At 38.7% G+C, this 22,248-nt stretch overlaps 1 protein-coding gene across 1 annotated transcript in view; it reads right to left on the bottom strand.

Annotated features, from left to right (window-relative positions):
* Positions 1-944: 944 nt before the first annotated feature.
* The window catches only part of HDHD2 (haloacid dehalogenase like hydrolase domain containing 2), a 48,970-nt gene continuing 27,666 nt past the window's right edge, over positions 945-22,248 (bottom strand). Inside the window, exons 5-7 of the mRNA XM_015121885.3 lie at positions 8,672-8,888; positions 6,522-6,585; positions 945-2,323 (exon numbers count right to left, since the gene is read on the bottom strand). Coding sequence (XP_014977371.1) covers positions 2,220-2,323; positions 6,522-6,585; positions 8,672-8,888 — 385 coding nt within the window. The 3' untranslated portion in view covers positions 945-2,219. The remainder of the gene's footprint in view (positions 2,324-6,521; positions 6,586-8,671; positions 8,889-22,248) is intronic.

Genomic DNA, 22,248 nt, shown 5'->3' with positions numbered 1-22,248 from the left:
GCAGATATAGCAAAGAATGATGAAACTCAAATTTAACTGGGTAGCAAAATTAAAATTAAAAAAAAAAATGAGATGCAGTCCTGTCTAGTGGGGAGAAGAGCATGTGAAGACATAAGTACACTCTTAAAGTGCCACATGGACATGAAGGAGGGGACACCTTGCCCCATCCTGAAGTCAGGGACGACATCAGAGAAGGGGAACGCCGAGTTGGATCTTTAGTGTTCTTGAGTAATGTGTATTCTTCTCCTTAGCTCTTTAACTGGAAAGGATCATTGAGGCAAAATCTTTTTCTTAATATGCTTATTTCCCACCATAATCAGGGCACTCAGCACATAGCAACTAGCAAAACACTTGATAATACTTGAGCCAAGGCATCACTGACCCAGGTGCCCAAGCAACAGGGCAAAATTGAAGGCAGCCCACCCACCAGGTACCACGCAGAGCTCTCTACTCGCAGGCTGAGCTCTCTCTGTGTGCAGCTTTACTCTGAGGAAGTCTAAATGTAGTACAGAATTTCTTTTTTTAAATCCTCAGGAAGACTTTCTCCACTGAGATAAATGCAAAGATAAATTCTACCAACATTTTTCAGATGGTTAAATGTCAAGAGTCCTGCTTCATCATCATCACAAACGCACAGCATTTACCATTTGCCCAATGATATTCTAAGTACTTAATATATAGTTCATGCACATAATGCTCACACCAACCGTATGTGGTGGGCATTATCATTATCCCCATTTTATAGATAAGGAAAGAAGGCATGAGAGAGGTGAGGTGACTTCCCCAAGGCCAGAGAGCTAATTTTGTGTTACCAGGATCCAGAGTATGCTCTTAGCCACTCTGCTCATCCTTCTGATTTGGGGTGGTAGTCATATCACATCTGTCTTTTGCACTCTGGGATATATAAATACTAAGACGAGGTATTTGCAAAAACAAAAACACAGTGCTCACCAAACTATTTATTTAGGTTTGTTCCCTCCCATCCAAGACTGCTGATCTCTAAACAAGCATCAAAACCCCAAGCTCATTAACATCAGAGTGAGCTTCAATAAGGTGAACACTACAATGATGTACAATTACATCCTAATAATTCAATGCCCAAGAGCCCTGTAAAACTATTGCAAGGCCCGGGATTGTCACAGTATGCAAATGCACTAGGAAAATCATTACCTATTTAGTCCCCTTCATTTTGGTGAGTTTAACATGAGAAGAATAATCCATGCTACAAGACGAGATTTCATTTTACAGCTGTAGTAACCAAGTACATAAAAGCTTGAATCTGTCCCAATAGCTTCTAAAAAAATTTTCCCATAGTGTCAGAGGCAAAAATAATGAAATCTTGCAAATGTACAGTTAATAGGACCCTAGTGGACACTAACTTCAAAAATGCATGGTCTACAAGACATTACAAGGCTTGATTCTAGTTTCTGCACTGTTCCTGTTAATAACAATGTCTAATTAAAACATCTGTAAAATACTGATAGTTTTAATTTTACATAAAATTTCCAAAACAACTGTTACACAGTATAATAGGTATCTGCAATGAATAGGTTATTAATGGAAGTATTATTTTAAATTAAAATCTGGTTCTAAATTTAAATTAGTCATCTCTGGCTAATGAAGAGAAAAAGAAGTCACCCATGCTGGGAATACAGTAGAAAATTTAGTTTTCAACATCTATTAAAGCAAATTCACTGTATCACTTGGGCTAAAGGACAATTCTCTTTGTTACTTTCTGTTTTCTCCATTTGGCACATCTGATGGATTTCACAGTTGAACTCAATATTAGAACTACAGCCTAATACACCTTTTAATACATTACTTTATAATTTAAAAACCACCATTCAACTTTCTTCACAGTCTGAAATCCCCCCTCCCTGTTTTCCAGTGAGGAGACAGCAGAGAACACTCTTCCCTGTGGTAGGTTCTCCCTCCCAGCCCTGCCTAACCTGATGAATTTTTAAAAGGAATGGCCCAAAATCTCAGCTTTCCCTTTCTTTGGGTCTCATCTTCAGTTACAAAATAGAAGAGATTCGCAAAGCTTACTGGCTGGCCGCAATTCAATACCTTTCTTTCTAATTAATGCACAACAAAAGAGGGTTAAAAAGCGATCAGCACTGACTGGTGTGTGTCTACCGATGCTGGCACTGAGTTGGTCAGGGAATCATTCCAGACAGTAAGAAGCTGCGTTTCAAGTTGCTTCAGACGCACACATTGCTTCACAACAGGTGCTGCAGAATGTGGTCCACAGCATGAGGGAAACTCTCACAAGTTAAGTAAGGAGGTGGATTAATTTTTTCTTCATCTGATGCTCGGTATTTCCCTGAAATGAAAGCAAAGCCAGTAAACACAGGCTGCCACCAGAATGCTAAATTAATCATACCCCATGAGCACCTGGGTCATCACAGAACCACCCTTACAGTTTTGAGAGAGTCAGGGGCCGCACATCTCCCAAATCACCTTTTATTGAGGCTTCAGGATGTAAACGAGGCAATTCAAAGAAATGTCACATTCAGCCTTTCCCCAGGCCCTCTGGTCGTTCACAATGGATAGGCCACAGGTACTGGGTCGCCTGACAGCTAAGATTCTCTTCACATATTCACAGCTGATGAAATCATTTTCTTTCCCCTACCCTCAGCCCTAAAGATAGGTTGGTGATTAAATTAATTCTTCAAAGTGGAAGCCCAGATCCCAGAGGGCAGAGGACTCATCCGCTCCCAATGGCGACCAGGAACAGGATGTGCTGCTGACACGCAGGGATCCAGGCAGCCCGGGAGCCTGGCAGATGAGAAGGCCCTGGGTTGGGGAGGGAAAGACTGATGGATGCTCGCAGGCCTGGGGCCAGGCAGGACAGGCCACTTGGCATCAAGCAGCAGGCTCACTGCCTGACTCTCCCAACCCTGGAATTCAAGATGGCCTGCTGTTCTAGCACCTGACACACAATTTAACACCTCAACACAGCAGAGGAACCATTCCACAGTGGTCACAAAGAGCTTTTGCAAGTCAGAAGGTGCATGGTCCCTATTTAAAGACTCTTTAATGGGTCCCAGTGCCGTTCAGAAAGAATCTAAAATCTCTACTGCTGCTTGCCAAGCCCTTTGTCACACAGTCCCAGCGACCCTCTCACCTAAACATGTGCTACTGGCTCACCAGGCCGCAGTTCCAGACTGGACTTGGCTTTTCTGAGGGCCTTCATACCTGCCATTCCCTTGTCATTCCATTCTTCTCACCTGACTACCTCCTTCATGCTTCAGGTCAGACCCCACCTTCCCATCCAAATTAAAACCCCTCCCTTGTCATTCACCTTGTTCTTTGCCTCCAGAACATTTACAACAATTTGTAATCATGCATTTATTTGTTTAACATGTCTTACATTTAAGAAGACTAAGTTATTTGAGAGCAGGGACTATATCTGTTATATGTCCCAGTGTATTCCAAGTACCTAACATAGCGACTAGCACATAGTAACCACCCTGTAAATATCTTTTTAAAGACTGAATGGAGAGAAGAGGAGAGGGGAGGGAGGGAGGAAATGCAGAATGCAGCTCCTGCCCTGTAGCCACCAGGGCTGCCTCTGCCCTTCACCTTTCTCCTTGCTCTCTCATCCCTTTGTGGTCTCTGTTATTGATTCTTCTGCTCTTCCCAGTTTTCTATGCCTAAACTCAGCTCTTTCAACAACAGACATGCTGTTTTCTACAACTACTTCTTTAAGAGGCTTTGCCAGACAAACACAAAGCCTGAAAAACTCTCTTTTCCACATCTTTGCATCATGGTGGAGAAGATGCTTCCTGTCTTATCTTACTGATTGTAACTTCTTACAGGAAGGCAGCCAGCATCAAATGTACAAAGGTAATTAATTAATATATACCTCACTCTCGTTAGCACCCTGAAGGCACCTGTCCGTAGTATGGTCCCTGCAGCAAGCTCTACTGCCAGTTTTCTTCCCAAGCTTAAATATGACTAAGTATAAACTCCTTCACAAGGTTTCTATTTGATCTTACAAGTAAGTAATGACTAAATATTACTATATTACCTACTTTCTGGATCCAGTGGTCTAAGGGACAAAGAAATAAGCTTCTTAGCCATGGAGTTAAAGGCTTTTGCTTAGTGTGGCTCTGCAAGTGGGGTTTCTACAAAGTACAAATTGACAAAAGTGGTTTAGGTGTATGTTCTATTTCTAGCACCTAGCACTGTGCCTGGCACACAGCAGGGGCTCAATAACATTCACGAGTGAATGAAGCTCCCTGCATTGCTCATGGCTGACTCACTCACTGCTGCAACCTGTGCTTTCATGGATGGATAAATGATGAACGGGGGGAGAAAACAGGATGCTATGTTGATGATATATGAAGTCAAAGAAGGATCCTTTTTTTTTTTTTCTAGATGACTGTTTCACATGCTAAACAAATTCTGGTTAGGACTAGTCAGAAATATTTAACAAATAACTGATCAAATTATATTGAGCATCTACCTTGTGCTACCCCTTGAGAAACAAAATTGCTCAAGATGATTCACAAAAAGCACTTGTTATTGAATATTAATTAAAATACGGTTATTTTCAACATTGGGAAGCCTAGCACTTGTCCACTGCACTGAATTAAAATTTATCAATGGAGCTGGCTGTTCCACGTTTTTAGAACAGTAGGGTTATTCATGATTTTTCTGACCGAAAATCAATGGTACAAATATGCCTGTTTTCAAGAGCTGTACTTAGTTGATTTACTAATTACACATTTTGGACTTGATTGTGTTATGCTGATGGCTTCTCAGAGACTAAACTGATGCCTGTGAAAGGCTGGTCACAACCAAATGACAGTCAGAAAAGATGACAGAGCCAGTGGAGACCAGCCGGGAGAGCTGGGCCCATCAAGACACTGGCAGAGGTACCATTTTGAAGCTCACTGTAAATCCTTAATTACATGAGCTAAAAAAAAAAAAAAAACACTCATGGGAATAATACACAAGAGCAAAAATAGTTATCTCAGGATTTCTTCAATAATGAGAAAATAAAACAGCAAAAGGCAGAAATCTGAAAAGAAAGATACATGGAGGCTGGTGAGTGTGGCTACTTTTCCATATTTTATTTCATTCTTCCTCTTTTCTGCTTACATCACAGGGCTGTTATGTTCCTGGGAAGGTGATCATTTTGACTGAGACATTCGAAAAAACCCACTGTGTTAATTCTGGAGTGACTGGTGTTAATATCTGCAAGGCTCCAATGGTTCAATTCAGGCCTCAGGCACAAGCAGACAGTGTTTTCACTCTTTGTACAGACCTTCACCACATACTTCTTATTCAATTGTAGCTCCATCTACATTTCTTGTTTCTATTTGAAATTCAAAACAGATTTTAAGCAACCACATTTTCCTGAACAAACATCATAGTCAATTTTTCTAAAAAATTTCCCTGTGGTCACTCTTCTTTGACTTTATGTTTAAATATTCCCTTCTGTAAACAGCCTATTAAATAGTTTTACTACTATGATATGAAACCAGGCAAATGAGCTCACAGAGACATCTATGGAACCACTTATCTGCTATTTGATTTATAAGAGTCTGATGATATTTCTTAGACAAGATTTCTGGCTGTCATGTGCTGTTAATTCCAAATGCAGCAGGTGCCATTTGGGGGCAGCACGCAGGGGAAGAAGGGCTTTTCATTTTAACGGTAACAGCACATTAAGTTCCCAATGCAATAATATTCGGCCCCACTCACAGATCTTATGCCTGTTCTTTCCTTACCTCGAAAGGACTTTATCAGTCCCACTCTACATAGGATCATAAACTATGAGGGTGAGATGGGACCAGTCCAATCCCATCATTCTAACAGGGCCTGAAAAGGGGAAGAACCTTGACCCGTGTCTCACACAGCTAGTTAGTGCAGAGCTGAGACCAGGACCCAAGGCACTTAACCAGTCTATGGTGGTCATAATACTCTATTAGTGAATCCTCCCCACTAAGGTCTTTCCTTTTTCCTAAATTTATTTGAGATACCATATAAAGTAAACCTAATAGTGCCAGAAATACTTCTTAACCTTTTGCCCACCACAAACAGTAAGTAAAGAGAAAAAAAGAATTTTTCAAATATTTTTGTAAAAGTTCAAACATTAACACGAAGAATCAGATCACTTAGCTGGCCAGTTCCTAAAGAAATCGGTATCACAGTCGTATAGCCAGCAGAAAAATAAAAGGTATTTTCACAGAGCACTACCATTCATGGTCCTTTGCTTCATCCCTCTGTGGTGAACTGTACATCCAGGAAATAATATAAATGCTGTCAATCAGGAATGGTTATCTCTGGGGAAGTGTTAAAATACCTCTGAGCCCTCGTCTTCCTAGCTTTGTACAGCACGGGCCCTTCCCAATTGTTTCCTATAATCCTATGCCGTTTTACTTTTGCTTTGTGGCAGAAAGAGAATAAAAATGCCCAGGGCTCTGCCACTTCTGCAAAGATTGTTCTTTAAGCCAACTGTGTATTCTACTATTCTGTTTTAGAAAATGCTTTATACAGAAGATACATACCAGTCTTTACTAAGATGCCCAGCATGCCAACATCCTGAGCCCCACCAACATCATCCCTGCAATCCTAGAAAAGCATAAAGAAAGCATTTAGTGCAGTGTCTTCAGTAAGCTAGCCAACAAACCTTACCAACTGTTTATTAGGCTAGGGTGTCCAACTGTAATGCCATGTTTTTTATTGAAACAGAAAAGAGAAGATGTAAAAGGTGAATCCACATGTAATACTCTGAGGAAGCATTCCAAGTTTGGAAAGGGAAGTATCTCAGAGGTGGAAGGTATACGACAGAGTAGTAATCTTGGTAACCAAACACAGACAGCAGAGTTACAATTACAATTCTCTATGTTTTGCCACACCTACATCTGTTTATCTCCCCATTAAACAGATCATGGAAAAATGCATTCTATCCATTTGGTAGTAAATAATCCAGCTGCAGACAGCGAATGAGCTAGATTCAGAAGATAGCTTTTCTGTGGACCACGTAGTATGCTATCCTTACTTTCCATCCCATTGTCCTAACAGATAGAATCAAGTTAAATCCAGATACTCAAACAGACTCTGACTGTCTGATGTTCACTTCACACTTGGGAATAACAAATCATTCTGAAAAAGAAGCTCCTTTTCCTAATCATTATTCAAGACAAGGATAAATATACTTGGTTAAATTCAATGGTGATGAATGCAAGGTAATTAAAATTCCAAAGACTGAAAGAAAAATCAAAAAAATTAATCTTGCCCCCTCATGTCAATAAGCAGGACTGATTCAGACCATGCCTGAAGAAAGTTTTTTTTTTCCTTAAAAACCATTAATATTGTTCAACAACAGCCCCTGAAAATGAGTTTCAGAATGTCAAAATCCTTATTCAAGGTCCAACTTCAAACCTTTTCTGTTACAGCTAAACTTGCCCTGTTGAAGAGTGGAGATGGGAGAGAAGAGACAGGGAGGTGGGAAAAAGTGAATGTGGACAAGGAGAAGGGGGGAACCACCACTTTCCTGGATAACCAACAACCCTCCATGCAGCTGAACACAGCTATTGCATCCCTTCCCATCTCTCATCCTGTCCCAGGGCCAGCACCTCCTGGGATAAAGAATTCTGAAGCCTCCAGCTCGGATAACCACTTCTTCAGACCCATTTGTCTAGGAAAGGCAGCTAAAGGCTTGCCAAGAGGAACAAGTGTGACTCAAAAGATGGTTTCTCAAAATATTATTGAGCTCAGGGTTTATCCTATTCAATTTTAGGTGAATGATTATAGAAACAGAAGATAAAATCAGGAGGACTGTGATACACATTTCCACCATCACAAGTTAAAACAGCTAGGGAGGGAGTCCTGAGCTCAAGTTCTACTGCCAGCTGTGCTACTAATTAGCTATGGGAATTCAGGCTTGGAGATTCACCTCTTCGGGCTTCAGTTTCCCAGTCTATAAACTGAGGAGTTTTGGACCAGACATTTGTGATGATCCCTCCCAGCTTGACAATTTATTATTTAAAAATTGAAATATAATCCTGGCCACTAACTTATCGTGTGGCAGTGTGCTTTCCAGCTCTTTTCCCATCGAGACACACACAGGAAATAACATTTGCCTAGTACACTGGGGGAAACTGACAAGATGCTCATGGCCACAGGTGACCAGCCAGGGCCTCCAATCATCCCAGGCTCAGCCCTGCCACTCAAAGGGCTAAGGTGATCCATATCTTTAGCTATTTGTGGCACACAAAGAAGTTCTTCCATAAAGCATATGCTAAGAAAAAAAAACAATAGTGGTAGAATTCTTTGGTATAGGTTCTCATTTGTGTAGTGGTGTTCCTCAAAAAGACATTTAAAGCATTCAACTAACTTGCAATATAAATGGCTTTTGAACTATGTATATAATATATAAACATACATATATATATATTATAGGCGTTAACTACATATATATGTATTGTAACACACAAATCTCCCATTACGCTATGGAGAAATGTCAGAAATAATAAAAATTTCAGTTATTTAGAAAAATACCACTAAACACTGACAGGAAACCTTGTTTTATAGGTAGCCACTTATATACTTATGCACAGTAAGAGAATGTCCCATTTCCTAAAGCAGTGTTTCCAAGCTGGCTCTCCCAGCATGACAGGTGAGCTGGGAGCACCTCCTGGGTTCTTCTACTTACATCTCCTATCATGACAGCCTCCTCAGGTTCACAGCCAGTGCCTCGCAATGCTTCCAAAAAGAACGTCTTCTCTGGTTTCCCCACGACTGTGGCTTTGGTATCTGTGGCATACTCTAAAGCAGTCACAAATGGTCCAGGCCCCAGGGCTAAGCCATCTTTCCTCTTGTAATACCTGGCTTTGTGGATTGCTATCAGAGGTGCTCCATCCAGGAGTAACCTAGAGAGAACAACAACAAAAAAGAAATTGACTAAAAGCAAGGCTTTTATGACTGGGAAAGAATGTCGGACTTACAAAGTGGCTTTATTCACATCCACAGAAACAAATAGTTTCTTATTAACTTTTAATGACTTGCTGTCTTCTAATGAATTCACAAAGAAGTGCTGGGAATTACACTCAGATACACTAAAGAAAGGTGATAGATTATTAAATTTGGGATTGCTTCAACCTTTTACCTTTAGTGGTTTCAGACACTTTACCCAAATCACCAGGGAAAGAGAATTAAGAGAACTAAAGCTAAATAAGACACTCCAGGGAAGAAGCTTAACTTAATGAGACAAGTTGTTTCAACCTTCCCCAATGGTAAGCAGGAGGCTCCTGAGCCTTTTACAATACTACACAATTGTTGCTGCAGTGACATATTAAGTTAACTCCTAAAATATCTGAACTCCTGTTTCCTCTACTCCAAAATGTAAGTTTCTTTTTAATTCAGAAATTTTTAATAAAGTGTTTTACAAAGAGTTTCTGCTTGCACTTTTACCTCTTATACCTTTTGACTGCTTTCAACATTATTTTGCAAATCAGGCCATCTTTCCTGAAGAAAAAGATTTACAGGAGACCCTTCCCTGTCAGGTCCCTTCCTTTGTCCTGATACAGGACAAACAATACTCTCACATCAGACAAAAGAAAACTCTCACATAAAGAGTTTTCCCATTATTTTGATAAGCAAATTCTACCTATGGCTAAGAATCCTCATTAGATAAGCAAATTCTACCTACAGCAAAACAACAAAACAGGTCAAAAAGTCCCCAGAAATTTAATACTCATTTTCCAACACCCAACCTAAAACAACTGCCATCCATCACAATAATACAGCCTTTAGTCACATGGCAGAAGTACTCATGCACATATTATCATCTAATGGCATGTGGGACATGATATATTTCTTAAACCGCTTTTAACCAATGTAATAAATGATCTCACTAGCTTAATTTACTTTAAGTCATCTACTTGGTTAAAATATTTAGTATGTCCATCAAGGAAGAATTCATCATATCTTACCCTTCACAATTATGAGTAATTAAGCGCTCAACTATGACACTGCTAAATTATTTTTGTCAGTGGGCATGGAAATGCCTTCCTGTGGGAGACGCAGAATTCAGACATTTATGATTAAATATTTTATTAAGTAAAAACCAACACTATTACAGGGCCTTACTGTTAGTTACTACAGATTGCTCACAGCACTGGACAGATCCTTCAAATTTATTCACTAATATTAACACAAATTTATTTCTTAAAGCTGCTCTTGAAATACAACTATTAGGAAACCTGGCAAAGCCACTCTGTTGGCCTTAAAGACCTACAGCTGACAGCAATGAGTTACTAACGGGTGACTTATCTATCTCCTCTCCTGTCACCCCACCCCCAAGTCCACTTATTTGCTACTCTACCACGGAACTAGAATTCTTTATGCAACAGACCTCAAAATTGCTTTCCACTTATATAGCTAAACTGAAAACTCATTTGATTTAGCTTTGTTAATATTTTATTATATATTAACTGGGGATAAGACTTATCAGCTTGATTGATGTGTGCACTTAATTCCCATGCAGTACTTTAATGCCTTCCCTGGAACAGCTGAAACTGTGGGTTCCTCTACACTTCTCTAAATGGGAATTGGTTCTACACCAGGCTGGAGAAGTATTATACATCTCTCAGGGAAGCAGTTCTCCTTCTACTGTTCTCTGCACAGTATAAGCTTTACTGAATCTTTGAAGAGTCAAGGCATACTGAGGATGGACTGAAAAGTATACGTTTTCTAGGACGTGGATCAAAAGATCTTTTATAGTTAAACATTTTTTAAAATATCAGAGCCACCCCAATACTTGGAGTATTTTTATACTTACTAGACAGGGCAACAAGAGGTTGGCTGTGACTATGGCTTGTCCCCCCAAAATTCACGTGTTGGGATATTAATTCCCAATGCAACAGTGTTGAGACAGGGGCCTTTAAGCGGTGACTAGGTCATGAGAGCTCCACTGTTATTGAGGAAGTAGGTTAGTTATTGCAGGCATGGGTTCCTGATCAAAAGGATGAGTTTGGCCCCCTTCACACTCTTGCATGCGTGCTCTCTTGACCTTCTGCCTTCTACCACAGGATGATGTGGCAAAAAGGCTTTCACCTGGTGCAGGCCCTTCAATCTTGAACTTCCCAGCCTCCAGAACTGTAAGAAATAACTCTGTTCTTTATAAATTACCTAGTCTCAGGTATTGTTATAGAAGCACAAAATTTTAAAAGATAGTTGTTTTTAATACAGAGACAATATATCAGCAGAAAATCTGAAAATTTTTTGTCTAACTATAAGACTACTGGAGGCCAGGCACGGTGGCTCACGCCTGTAATCCCAGCACTTTGGGAGACCAAGGTGGGAGGCTCACTTGAGGCCAGGATTCCAGACCAGCCAGAGAAACTCCATCTCCAAAAATAATATATATGTAATTATTATAAGAATTATGTGACTTGCTTTATTGTGATACTCACTTTATTGCAGTGATCTGCAACCAAATTCAAAATATCTCATAGACATGCCTGCTTTTGGAAGAATACTAGATTGGTTTTTGGGTTCTGGGTTTTTTGCTTCTGCAGTAAAGCAAGTCACGTAATTATTTCTTATAATAATTACATATCTATAATTATAATTTTTTAAAAGGCACAAAGAAGGTCTAATTCAAAAATTTCTGGTTATAAATTCCATGTAGGTGAATAAATAAAGTGTAAAAAATCCTAGCCCAGGGAGCAAGGCTACCATATAAAAATCTCAGGCACAGCAGCAAGAGAAAGCTGAAGGGGTGATTTAAATTTAGAGCCACACAATTCCTCGAAGCCCTAGAACCAGAAATATCATTTGACCCAGTAATCCCAAAGGAATATAGATCATTCTATTATAAAGATATATGCACGCATATGTTCACTGCAGCACTAGTCACAAAAGCAAAGACATGAAATCAACCCAAATGCCCATCAATGATAGACTGGATAAGAAAATGTGGTACATATACACCATGGAATACTATGCAGCCATAAAAAGGAATGAGGTCATGCCCTTTGCAGGGACATGGATGGAGCTGGAAGCCACTATCCTCAGCAAACTAACACAGGAACAAAAGACCAAACACTACATGTTCTCACTTATAAGTGGGAGCTGAACAAGGAGAAGACATGGACACAGGGAGGGAAACAACAAACACTCGGGCCAGTCGGGAGTGCCGGGGAGGGAGAGCATCAGGAAAAATAACTAATGCCTACTGGGCTTAATACCTAGGTGATGGGTTGATAGATGCAACAAATCATCATGGCACACATTTACCTATGTAACAAATATGCACATCCTGTACTTGTACCCCGGAATTTAAAATAGAATACATAAATTTAGAGCCACAGAATATTACTGAAAGAGACCCAGAGAAACATCAAGTCCAACATGACCTATTTTACAGATGAGATCATCTGAGATGCTGGCACCAATCAAGAAGAGCTAGAACCAGTGCTGGAACCCGGAACCTGAAAACCAATCTGGGATTCTCCCAAATACTGGGATGTCTATAAGATATTTTGGATTTAGCTGCAGACCACTGCAATACAGCAAGTATCACAATAAAGCAAGTCACATAAATTTTGGTTTTCCATAGTCTATTAAGTGTGCAACAGCACTGTGTACAAAAAAAAATGTACGTATGTTAATTTAAAAATACTTTATTGCTGAAAAATGCTAACAATCATCTGAGCCTTCAGGGAGTCGTAATCTTTTTGCGGGCAGGTCTTGCCTCGATGTTGATGGCTGCTGACGGATCAGGGTGGTAGTCATTGAAGGTTGAGTCACTGCAGCAATGTCTCAAAATCAGACAACAATGAAGCTTGCTGCATCAATTTTAATCTTCCTTTCATGAAAGAATTCTCTGTAGTATGTGATGCTGTTTCACAGTATTTTACTCACAAAAGAAACTCTTGCAAAATTGTGAATCAATCCTCTCAAGCCCTTCTGCTGCTCTATCAGTTAAGTTCATGTAATATTCTAAATCTTGTGTTGTTATTTCAATAATGTTCGAAGCATCTTCACCAGGAGTAGATTCCATCTTAAGAAACCACTTTCTTTGCTCATTCAAAAGAAGCAAGTCCTCATCCATTCAAATTTTATCATAAGATTGCAACAATTCAGTCACATCTTCAGGCGTCACTTCTAATTCTAGTTATTTTGCTATTTCCACCACACTTGCAGTTACTTCCTTCACTGAAGTCTTGAACCCCTCAAAGTCATCCATGAGGGTTAAAATCAACTTCTTCCAAACTCCCACTGATGTTGACATTTTGAGCTTTCATGAATCACAAATCTTCTTAATGGCATCTAGAATGCTGAATCCTTTCCAGAAGTTTTTCAATTTTCTTTGCCTAGATCCATCAGAGGAAATCATTGTCTATGGCAGCTATGGCCTTACAAAACGTATCTTTTAAATAGTAAGACTTGAAAGTCAAAATGACTGCCTGATCCATGGGTGGCAGAATGAGTGTTGTGTTAACAGGCATGAAAACAACATTGATCTCCTGGTACATCTCCAACAGAGCTCTTGGGTGACCAGTTGCTTTGTCCATGAGCAGTAATATACTGATGGGAATCTATTTTTCTGATCAGTAGGTCTCAATAGTAGGCTTGGAACATTCAGTAAACCATGCCATAAACAGATGTGCTGTCATTCAGGCTTTGTTATTCTATTTACAGAGCACAGGTTTTAACTTAAGTCACCGGCTGCATTAGCCCCTAACAAGAGAGACTGCCTGTCCTTTGAAGCTTTAAAGCCAGGCATTGACTTCTCCTCTCTAGCTATGAAAGTCCTAGGCAGCGTATTTTTCCAATGTAAGACTGTTTCATCTACATTGAAAATCTCTTGTTTAGTGTAGACGCCTTCATCAATGATCTTAGTTAGATCTCTGGATAACATGCTGTAGCTTCTACATCAGCACTTGCTGCTTCATCTTGCACTTTAATGCAAGTTCATGGAGACAGCTTCTTTCCTTAAACCTCATGAACCATCCTCTGCTAGCTTCAAACTTTTCTTCTGTAGCTTCCTCACCTCTCTTAGTCTTCACAGAATTGAAGAGAGTTAGGGCTTTGTCTTAAGGGAATGTTGTGGCTGGTTTGAGCTTCTATCTAGACCACTAAAACTTTCTCCATATTAGTGATAAGGCTGTTTTGCTTTCTTATCATTTGTGTGCTCACTGGAGTAGCACTTTTAATTTCCTTCAAGAACTTTCCTTTGCATTCAAAACTTGACTATTTGGCACAAGAGGCCTAGCTTTCAGTCTATCTCAGCTTTCGACATGCCTAACTAACCTTACTCATTTCTAGCTTTTGATTTTAAGTAAGAGATGTATGACTCCTCCTTTCACTTAAGACACTCAGAGACCACTGTAGGGTTATCAACTGGCCTAATCTCAGTATCATTGTGTCTCAGGGAATAGGGAGGCCAGAGGAGAGGAAAGAGATAGAAAAGCTGGCTGGTGGAGCAGTCAGAACACACACAACATTAAATTTGCCATCTTACATGGGCAAGGTTTGTGGCTCCCCAAAACAATTACAATAGTAACATCAAAGATCACTGATCACCATAACACATAATGATAATGAAAAGTCTGAAATATTGACAAGAATTACCAAAATGTGACACAGAGACACAAAGTAAGCACATGCTGTTGGAAATATGGTGCCGATGACTTGCTCAATGTAGGGTTATTGCAAAATCAGTTTGTTTAAAAAAAAGTGCAGTATCTGTGAAGCGCAATAATGCAAAGTGCGATAAAAGGAGGTATGCCTGAACACTACGCTGTCTTTCTAAATAACTTAACCATTTCCCCTGAAGATGAAGCATGTGGAAATGAAATTATACTGCAGTTTAAGTACTGGTCAAACACCTACCATACGTCCAACATCAAACTGGTAAGTCCCTCTCACCCCAATCCCCAAAAGTGTTCCTTCCCCAGTCTTTCCCATCTCAATAATTTCTCCCAGTTACTCAAGCCAGAACCCTACCAGTCATCCCTGATTTCTCAATTTCTCCCACCACCTCCACATCCCTATTCAGTAGGAAATCCAGTAATTTCCAATTTTGAAGCAAAAAATATCTCAAAACTGTCTTACTCTTTCACTTGAACTGTAATAGCCTTACAACTGGTCTTCCTGCATTTTTCTCTATTATTCCAATCCATTGAATAAGCAACAGTGGGAGTTTTCAAAAGTCCAAATAGATGTGATCATGTCCCTCCCCTGCTCAAAAGTCTTTAATAGCTTCTCATAGCAACTAGCATAAAATCCAAAGTCCTTAGCACAGTCTCGAAAGCCTTGCCCTATCTACCCCCAACCCACATCTCTACTCTCATCTCAAATTACCTTTCCCATTATTGACTGAGCTCCTGCCACAATAGTTTTTTCTCATTTCCTCAAAACATGTCAAACTCTTCCTGCTTCAGCCCCCATATGGTGCCCCCTCCTCCTGAAACGGTTCCCCATACTTTCCACATAGATTTCTTCCACTCATTTGTCAGGTTTCAGTTTAAATGTCGGCAAATCAAAGAAGTCATTTTTAATCTCTCTTTAAATAAAGTGGACTCCCTCCTCACATTTGGTAACTATTTCAACCCCTTTTTTCCTTCATATATCACTTGGCACAATTGGTAATCCTTATCCTGTTGTGCTTGGTCTGTCTTCCTCACTAGAATACACTCTCCATAATGCCCATCAGTTGTACTCATCACTGTATTTCCTACTTAAAAAAAAGAAGGCCTGGTACCTTTTGCTAAATGTTTATTCAATAAACTAAATCATGGATGAACCTCTGCATGCCTCAGTGTCCCGACCTATGACAACTATTTTTATTAATAAATGTAGGAAGTATAGTAACTATACTAAAAATAAATAATGGAGAGTCACTTCACATTTGTGGGCTTCAGTTTCAAATGAAGCACTAAATTAGATCAGGGCTTTTCAGCCCTACTATTTTAGGCCAGAAAATGCCTGTTGTGGGGGCTGACCTATGTATAATAGGATGTTTAGCAGCATTCCTGGCCTCTACCCATCATATGCCAGTACCACCCCTCTCCCTCAGTTATGACAACCAAAAATGTCTCCAAACCTTACCAAATATTCCTTAGGGGGCAAAACTGTCCCTGGTTGAGAATCGCTGAACTAAAGTAATGCCAAAGTGTTAACATTCAACACACTTAAAAGTAATACCAATCAACTCGACAGACATGAACTATCAAAAGTTCAAATTAAAACTAGTGAATCATGAAAAACACCAAAGGAAAATACCACTAACATTTAATTAATTGAAACCCCCCAAATACCTCCAATGTCACACTGACACAATAATTCTCTCATTAATTACTGAAAAAAATGTAATGAGTTTGTAGAGACTCAATGTTCTACATAAAATAAAAATCTAAGAATACTATACATCCAAAGTGACAGATGAAATGAAAAATTAAAATAGAAAATCTAAGACAACTTCAGCACTGCTATTTCTAGTTATAATCAGAATTAAAAAAAAAAAAAAAAAAAGGTTTGAAGTCTTTGGGATTAAAAACAAACAAACATAGCTTATTGACCTAGTAAGAAATACTTGAAGAGGTGAAATACTGAAAGTTCTACCCCTGAATTCAGAAGTAAGATCAGGCTATCTACTATCATCACGTGTATCAGTACTGCACTAGGAGTCCCAGACAGTGTAATATAGCAAGAAAATAAAAAGAATTTTAACACTGGAAGGAGCGATAATTAAAACTGTCATTACTGTCTACAACTGTCTATGTAGAAATGCAATCCAAAAGATTCTACTAATACAAACATTTATTAGAATTAGCAAGTAAATGGAAGAAGACTGCTGGATACAAGATTAATATATGAAAACCCTATTAGCTTTCTATGTATTAGCAATAAGCAAATAAATATGAAATTTAGCAAAATACAAGGCTGGGCACGGTGGCTCAAACCTGTAATCCCAGCACTTTGGGAGGCCAAGGTGGGTGGATTGCCTGAGGTCAGGAGTTTGAGACTACCCTGGACAACATGGCAAAACCCCATCTCTACTAAAAATACAAGAATTAGCCAGACATGGTGATGCATGCTTATACTCCCAGCTACTGGGAGGCTGAGGCAGGAGAATCACTTGAACCTGGGAGGCAGAGGTTGCAGTGAGCTGATAGCGTTCAATGCACTCCAGCCTGGGCAACAAGGGCGAAACTCTGTTTCGGAAAAACAAAAACAAAGACAAAATACAATTTACAATAGCATCAAACAATATGAAAGACAAGAATAATTTAACAAAATGTCTAAGACCCACATTCTAAAAACTATAAAACACTGATGAGAACAAATGTAAAAAAACAAACAACAAAACAAAAAAACACCCTAAATAAATGGAGATACATTTGATTTTCACAGACTGTAAGATATATTATTGTACAGATGTAATTACTACCCAAATCCATAGATTTAATGAAGTATCAAACTCCCAGCAGGCTTTGTTTGTGAAAGTTAACACGTTGATTTCAAAATCTGTGTGGAAATCCAAAGGAGGTAGAATAGCCACAACAATTTTAAATAATAAAGTTGGAGGATGTACACTACCAGATATTGAGGCTTATTATGAGGCTACAATAATCAAGACAGTATGGAATGGCAAAAGTATAGATAAATAATCTAGTCATTTGATTTATGTCAAAAGCACAACTGCAATTCAATGAGGGAAGAATGGGTCTTTGCAATACATGTTGCTGGAACAACTGAGTATCCATACATAAAAATGAATTTCTATTTCACACAATTCACAACAATTAATTCAAAACAGATTCTACACCTAATTGCTAAAAGTAAAACGATAAAGCTTACAGAAGAAAACACAGGAAAATATCTTCATGACCTTGGGGTAGGCAAAGATTTCTTAAACAAAACAGAAGAAAATACTGACAAATTGAACTACATCAAAATTAAGAACCTGATGTTCTCATACTATTAAGAGAGTGAAAAGGCAAATCAAAGACAGGGATATCTGCGGTACATACATCCAACCAAAGTCTCGTAAGATATAACACTTTAAGAATTCTGAGGGTGCAGTAGTTCTCACCTGTAATCCCAGCACTTTGGGAGGCTGAGGCGGGTGGCTCTCCTGAGGTCGGGAGTTTGAGATCAGCCTGACCAACATGGAGAAACCCCGTTTCTACTAAAAATACAAAATTAGCCGGGCGTGGTGGTGCATGCCTGTAATCCCAGCTACTCGGGAGGCTGAGGCAGGATAATTGCTTAAACCCACGAGGCAGAGGTTGCAGTGAGCCGAGATTGTGCCATTACACTCCAACCTGGGCAACAAGAGTGAAACTCTGTCTCAAAAAAAAAAAGAACTCTGACAAACCAGTGAGAGAAAGACAACCCAATAGGAAAACGTAAAAGATTTGAATGGGTGCATCACAACAAAAGATATCCAAATGGCTAACAAGCATATGAAAAGGTTTCAACAACATTACTCATCAGAGAAATACAAATTGAAACTGAGGCTGGATGCAGTAGCTCACGCCTGTAATCCCAGCACTTTGAGGGACTGGGGCGGGATGATCACTTGAGGTCAGGCATTTGAGAACAGCCAGCAACACAGCAAAACCCCACTACAAAGACAAATTAAAATTAGCCAGGTGTGGTGGCACACACCTGTAGTCCTAGCTACTTGGGAGGCTAAGGCAGGAGGACCTCTTGAGTCCAGGAGTTTGAGGCTACAGTCAGCTATGATAGTGCCACTGCACTCTAGCCTGGGTAACAGAGCAAGACCCTGTCTTTGAAAAACAGTAACAACAACAACAACAAAAAACAAATAGAAACTCAGTAAAGGTACCACCATATACACCAAACAGAATAGCTACTATTAAATAGAGAATATGGAGCATTGGAACTCTCATTTGTAGCTAGCAAGAATGTATGACTTGGTACAATCACTGTGGAAAACTGTTTGGCGATATTTACTAAAACTAAACAATTACCTATCCTACTATCTAGCAATTTCACTTCTAGATACGTACCCAAGAGAACTGAATGCACATGTCCCCCAAAAGACATATACAAGAATGTTCACAGCAGTTTTATTCATAACAGCCCAAACTGGAAGCAACCCATGTCCATTAACAGCAGAATGAATAAATAAAGTGTGGAATATTCATATAATAGACTACTACTATACAAAACAACAACAACAAAGAAGCAAAATAAAAACCAAAGTACTGGTACATGCAAAAACTTGGATAAATCTCAAAAGCAGACCTAAAAATGCTATAATTCTATTATTTCATTCACATGAAGATTAAGAAATGGCAATAATTACAGAAGTCAGAACAGTGGTTATCTGGCGGAAGGAGTGGTACTGACTGGGAAAGGGAGCCACCAAGGATGCTGAAAATGTTCTAATCTTGATCACCAAGTGGGGGTTATATAGGCATACCTATGTGTAAAATTGTATTGAGTTGTATACCTAAAATCTGTATAACTTACTGTGCATGTTTACCTCAATGGAAGAATCAGTAACAGAATATATTTTTATGGTTTGTTCATGTAAACAAATCCTATTTAGAGTAGCAGGAGTTGCCTGCTAAATATATCCTCAAACTACAAAATAAGAGCAGTGATTCTGATACTCAACTGGATTCTGTATTCTATGATTTTCAGATCTGCATATAAACTTCTCCTACATACACTAATGAAATGCTTTAAACATCTCAAGTTCTGAAGTCTTAAACAATTTCTCACCACCAAAGTAATATTTTACAGTCTGGACTTTAATTATGAACACTGCACAGGAGTCATCCCTTTCAAAAATGGGAAAAGCCCATAGATATATTGCTAATTTGAGCCCTGCTGCTACTCTGTTCTGAGATTCCTCATACTCAGGGCTCTAAGTACTTAGAAAAGATTCAGGAGTTAGTGTACAAACGCAGTACTGACGCCATTACTGTTTGTTTGTGTTTCTTTCTTTTCTTCCCTTTACTAAGGATTGAATATACTGGAGTAATTAAACTTATAATTTTTCCTTAAGAAGGAGATGGGGGAAAGCAAGCAATCCAACAGTCAACAAAGACCACTTATAGTGGTAAGAAGCTCATCCTGAAAAATTAAAAAAAAAAATTCCTGTACATCTCTAAGACTTTTGGAGGACTCTCAAACTCTACAGCAATTATGGGAAGAATGTCATTAACAAAACTTCAAATACATTATTCTTAAAAAGGCTTCATCTATAAATTTAAACATGAAAGTTGTGATGCCATTTCTCTTTAGGTATATAACATTTTAATAAGCTCCTCTACGAGCTGGAGAACAGTTGCTTAATTTAGGAAAAAAAGGCCTCAAACTTTTCCTAGGCTAAGTAATTCCATGTAGTTTTTTCCCCAAAATTCCTTTGCCTGGCAACTATACTTCTGAAAAAAAAAAAAATCATAAAAAAAGCATAAATACTGCTCAACAAACATGTTCTCAGGAGTTTTTTAAAATGAATTTCAAAAACCTGGAATGCCAACAGTAATAGGAACTCGTGGCAAAGCAATTCACTGTGCTTCTCAAAATAGAGTATACTGTAGGAATCAAATAGGTTTTAGAATGATATTTAGGAATATGACAAAGCATGCACAATACCTTAAGTTTTTAAAAGCATGTTACTACATAGTATATATACACATTCTAAATTTTGTGTAAACATGTATGTGTATAGAAACAAAGTAACTGTGCTAAAATGTAAACTGTGGTTCTCTTTAGGTGGCAGGGTTATAGGTAATTTTTAATTTATTCTTTCTTGAGCATTTAAACTTAATTTATATTGATTTTGTGATTAGATATTTTTTAGTCTTGTTAATACTAAGTTTAGGTTGGATTGTAAGTGACCTGTTTGTCTTCCTCCTAACAGTAATCATCAAGTTCAATTATAATTGGTCCATTACTTAAATGCTCAAACTTTGGGTTTTTTTGTTTTGTTTTTTTGAGATAAGCCAAGATCACACCACTGTACTCCAGCCTGGACGACAGAGTGAGACTTGGTCTCAAAAAAACAACAAACAAACAAACAAACAAATAATTCTCAATTCCATTCAGGCATTTAAAAGGTATTTGTAGAAAGGCTGTACTATGCGTTTTTGTGGGGGGGGCTATCCATTAAAAACACAATAAATAAGATGCAGTGTAATGTGAAGGTTGATGTATCTGCCTTGATGTAACATGCCTCTGAAGCTGGCATGCAATGGGCTTTAAAATACAATGTTTACTGTCATTATCAGCCTAAACAGTAATTTAACTAATCGGTGGTTCATTTGAGATGTCTGTATTTGCCACACACAATCCAAATAGCTGCAGTCATTGGTTGGAAGGTAGTCCCTATGGAAACATCAATATGCAAAGAAGGGCACGACCTGAAATCCTTCTGTTAACTCTCCACCCAGCTGTTAAGTGCATTTGTGAAATGAGAGTTGACCTATAAGTGCACTGTAATGTTTTAAAATGTAGTGTTTATAAAAAATCAATATGGTTAGGAAAGTGTACTAATTAGACAGCATCCGAGCAATTACAAAGTCAGTATTATGTCAACATACATTTTTATTACCCTGAGTCTAGTATTCATCTAAGACAGAGACCTCTCAATTTCCTATTAAACATGTCCTTCCCAAATTGCCAGCTTAAATCAATCAATATCTTCTCCTTGAATTCTGTGGTTAAATAAATGAGTGAAAGGTAGTAGGAGTAAATTCAGAAGAAAAATAATAGATTCTGTTTCAAATGAAAACCAATATTGGTACAGTTGTAGAACTTAATTAAGGAGCACATGGCATAGTCTCTCCCTCCTCAACTAAAAGTCAAAGTAGGATAATTGAAAAGGCAGGGGAAGCAAAAGTAATTTTAATACCATATACACTGAAGTACATCTCCAGGTGATCTGACATAACAGTGGATGTCCAGGAAATAATTACAGTAAATAGATACTGACCAACTATAAAAAGTAAGTTTGCTCCCTTTAAACAAGGGCTTGACTATCACAGTGACTACGGTCACAAATAAAAGTACATTAAGTAGTTGTGGTTTCCATTAACCAAGAATCTAAAATTAATGTGCACACAGGGTAAAAGATGGCTGTTCTCAAAGTGCTATTTCTGGCCACATAGATTTTACATGAGGACAGCCATTTTCAAGATCAACAGCAAATAATGTGCCCAAATGTGTGAACCTGGCTGGTGAGTTTTCTAGTTTCCTATAAACATTCTAATTCTGTAGTATATACATGAAGAAATG

This window comes from Macaca mulatta, chromosome 18, assembly GCF_049350105.2.
Source record: "Macaca mulatta isolate MMU2019108-1 chromosome 18, T2T-MMU8v2.0, whole genome shotgun sequence".
Classification (NCBI taxonomy): domain Eukaryota; kingdom Metazoa; phylum Chordata; class Mammalia; order Primates; family Cercopithecidae; genus Macaca; species Macaca mulatta.
This window is presented reverse-complemented; position numbering and strand designations above follow the sequence as displayed.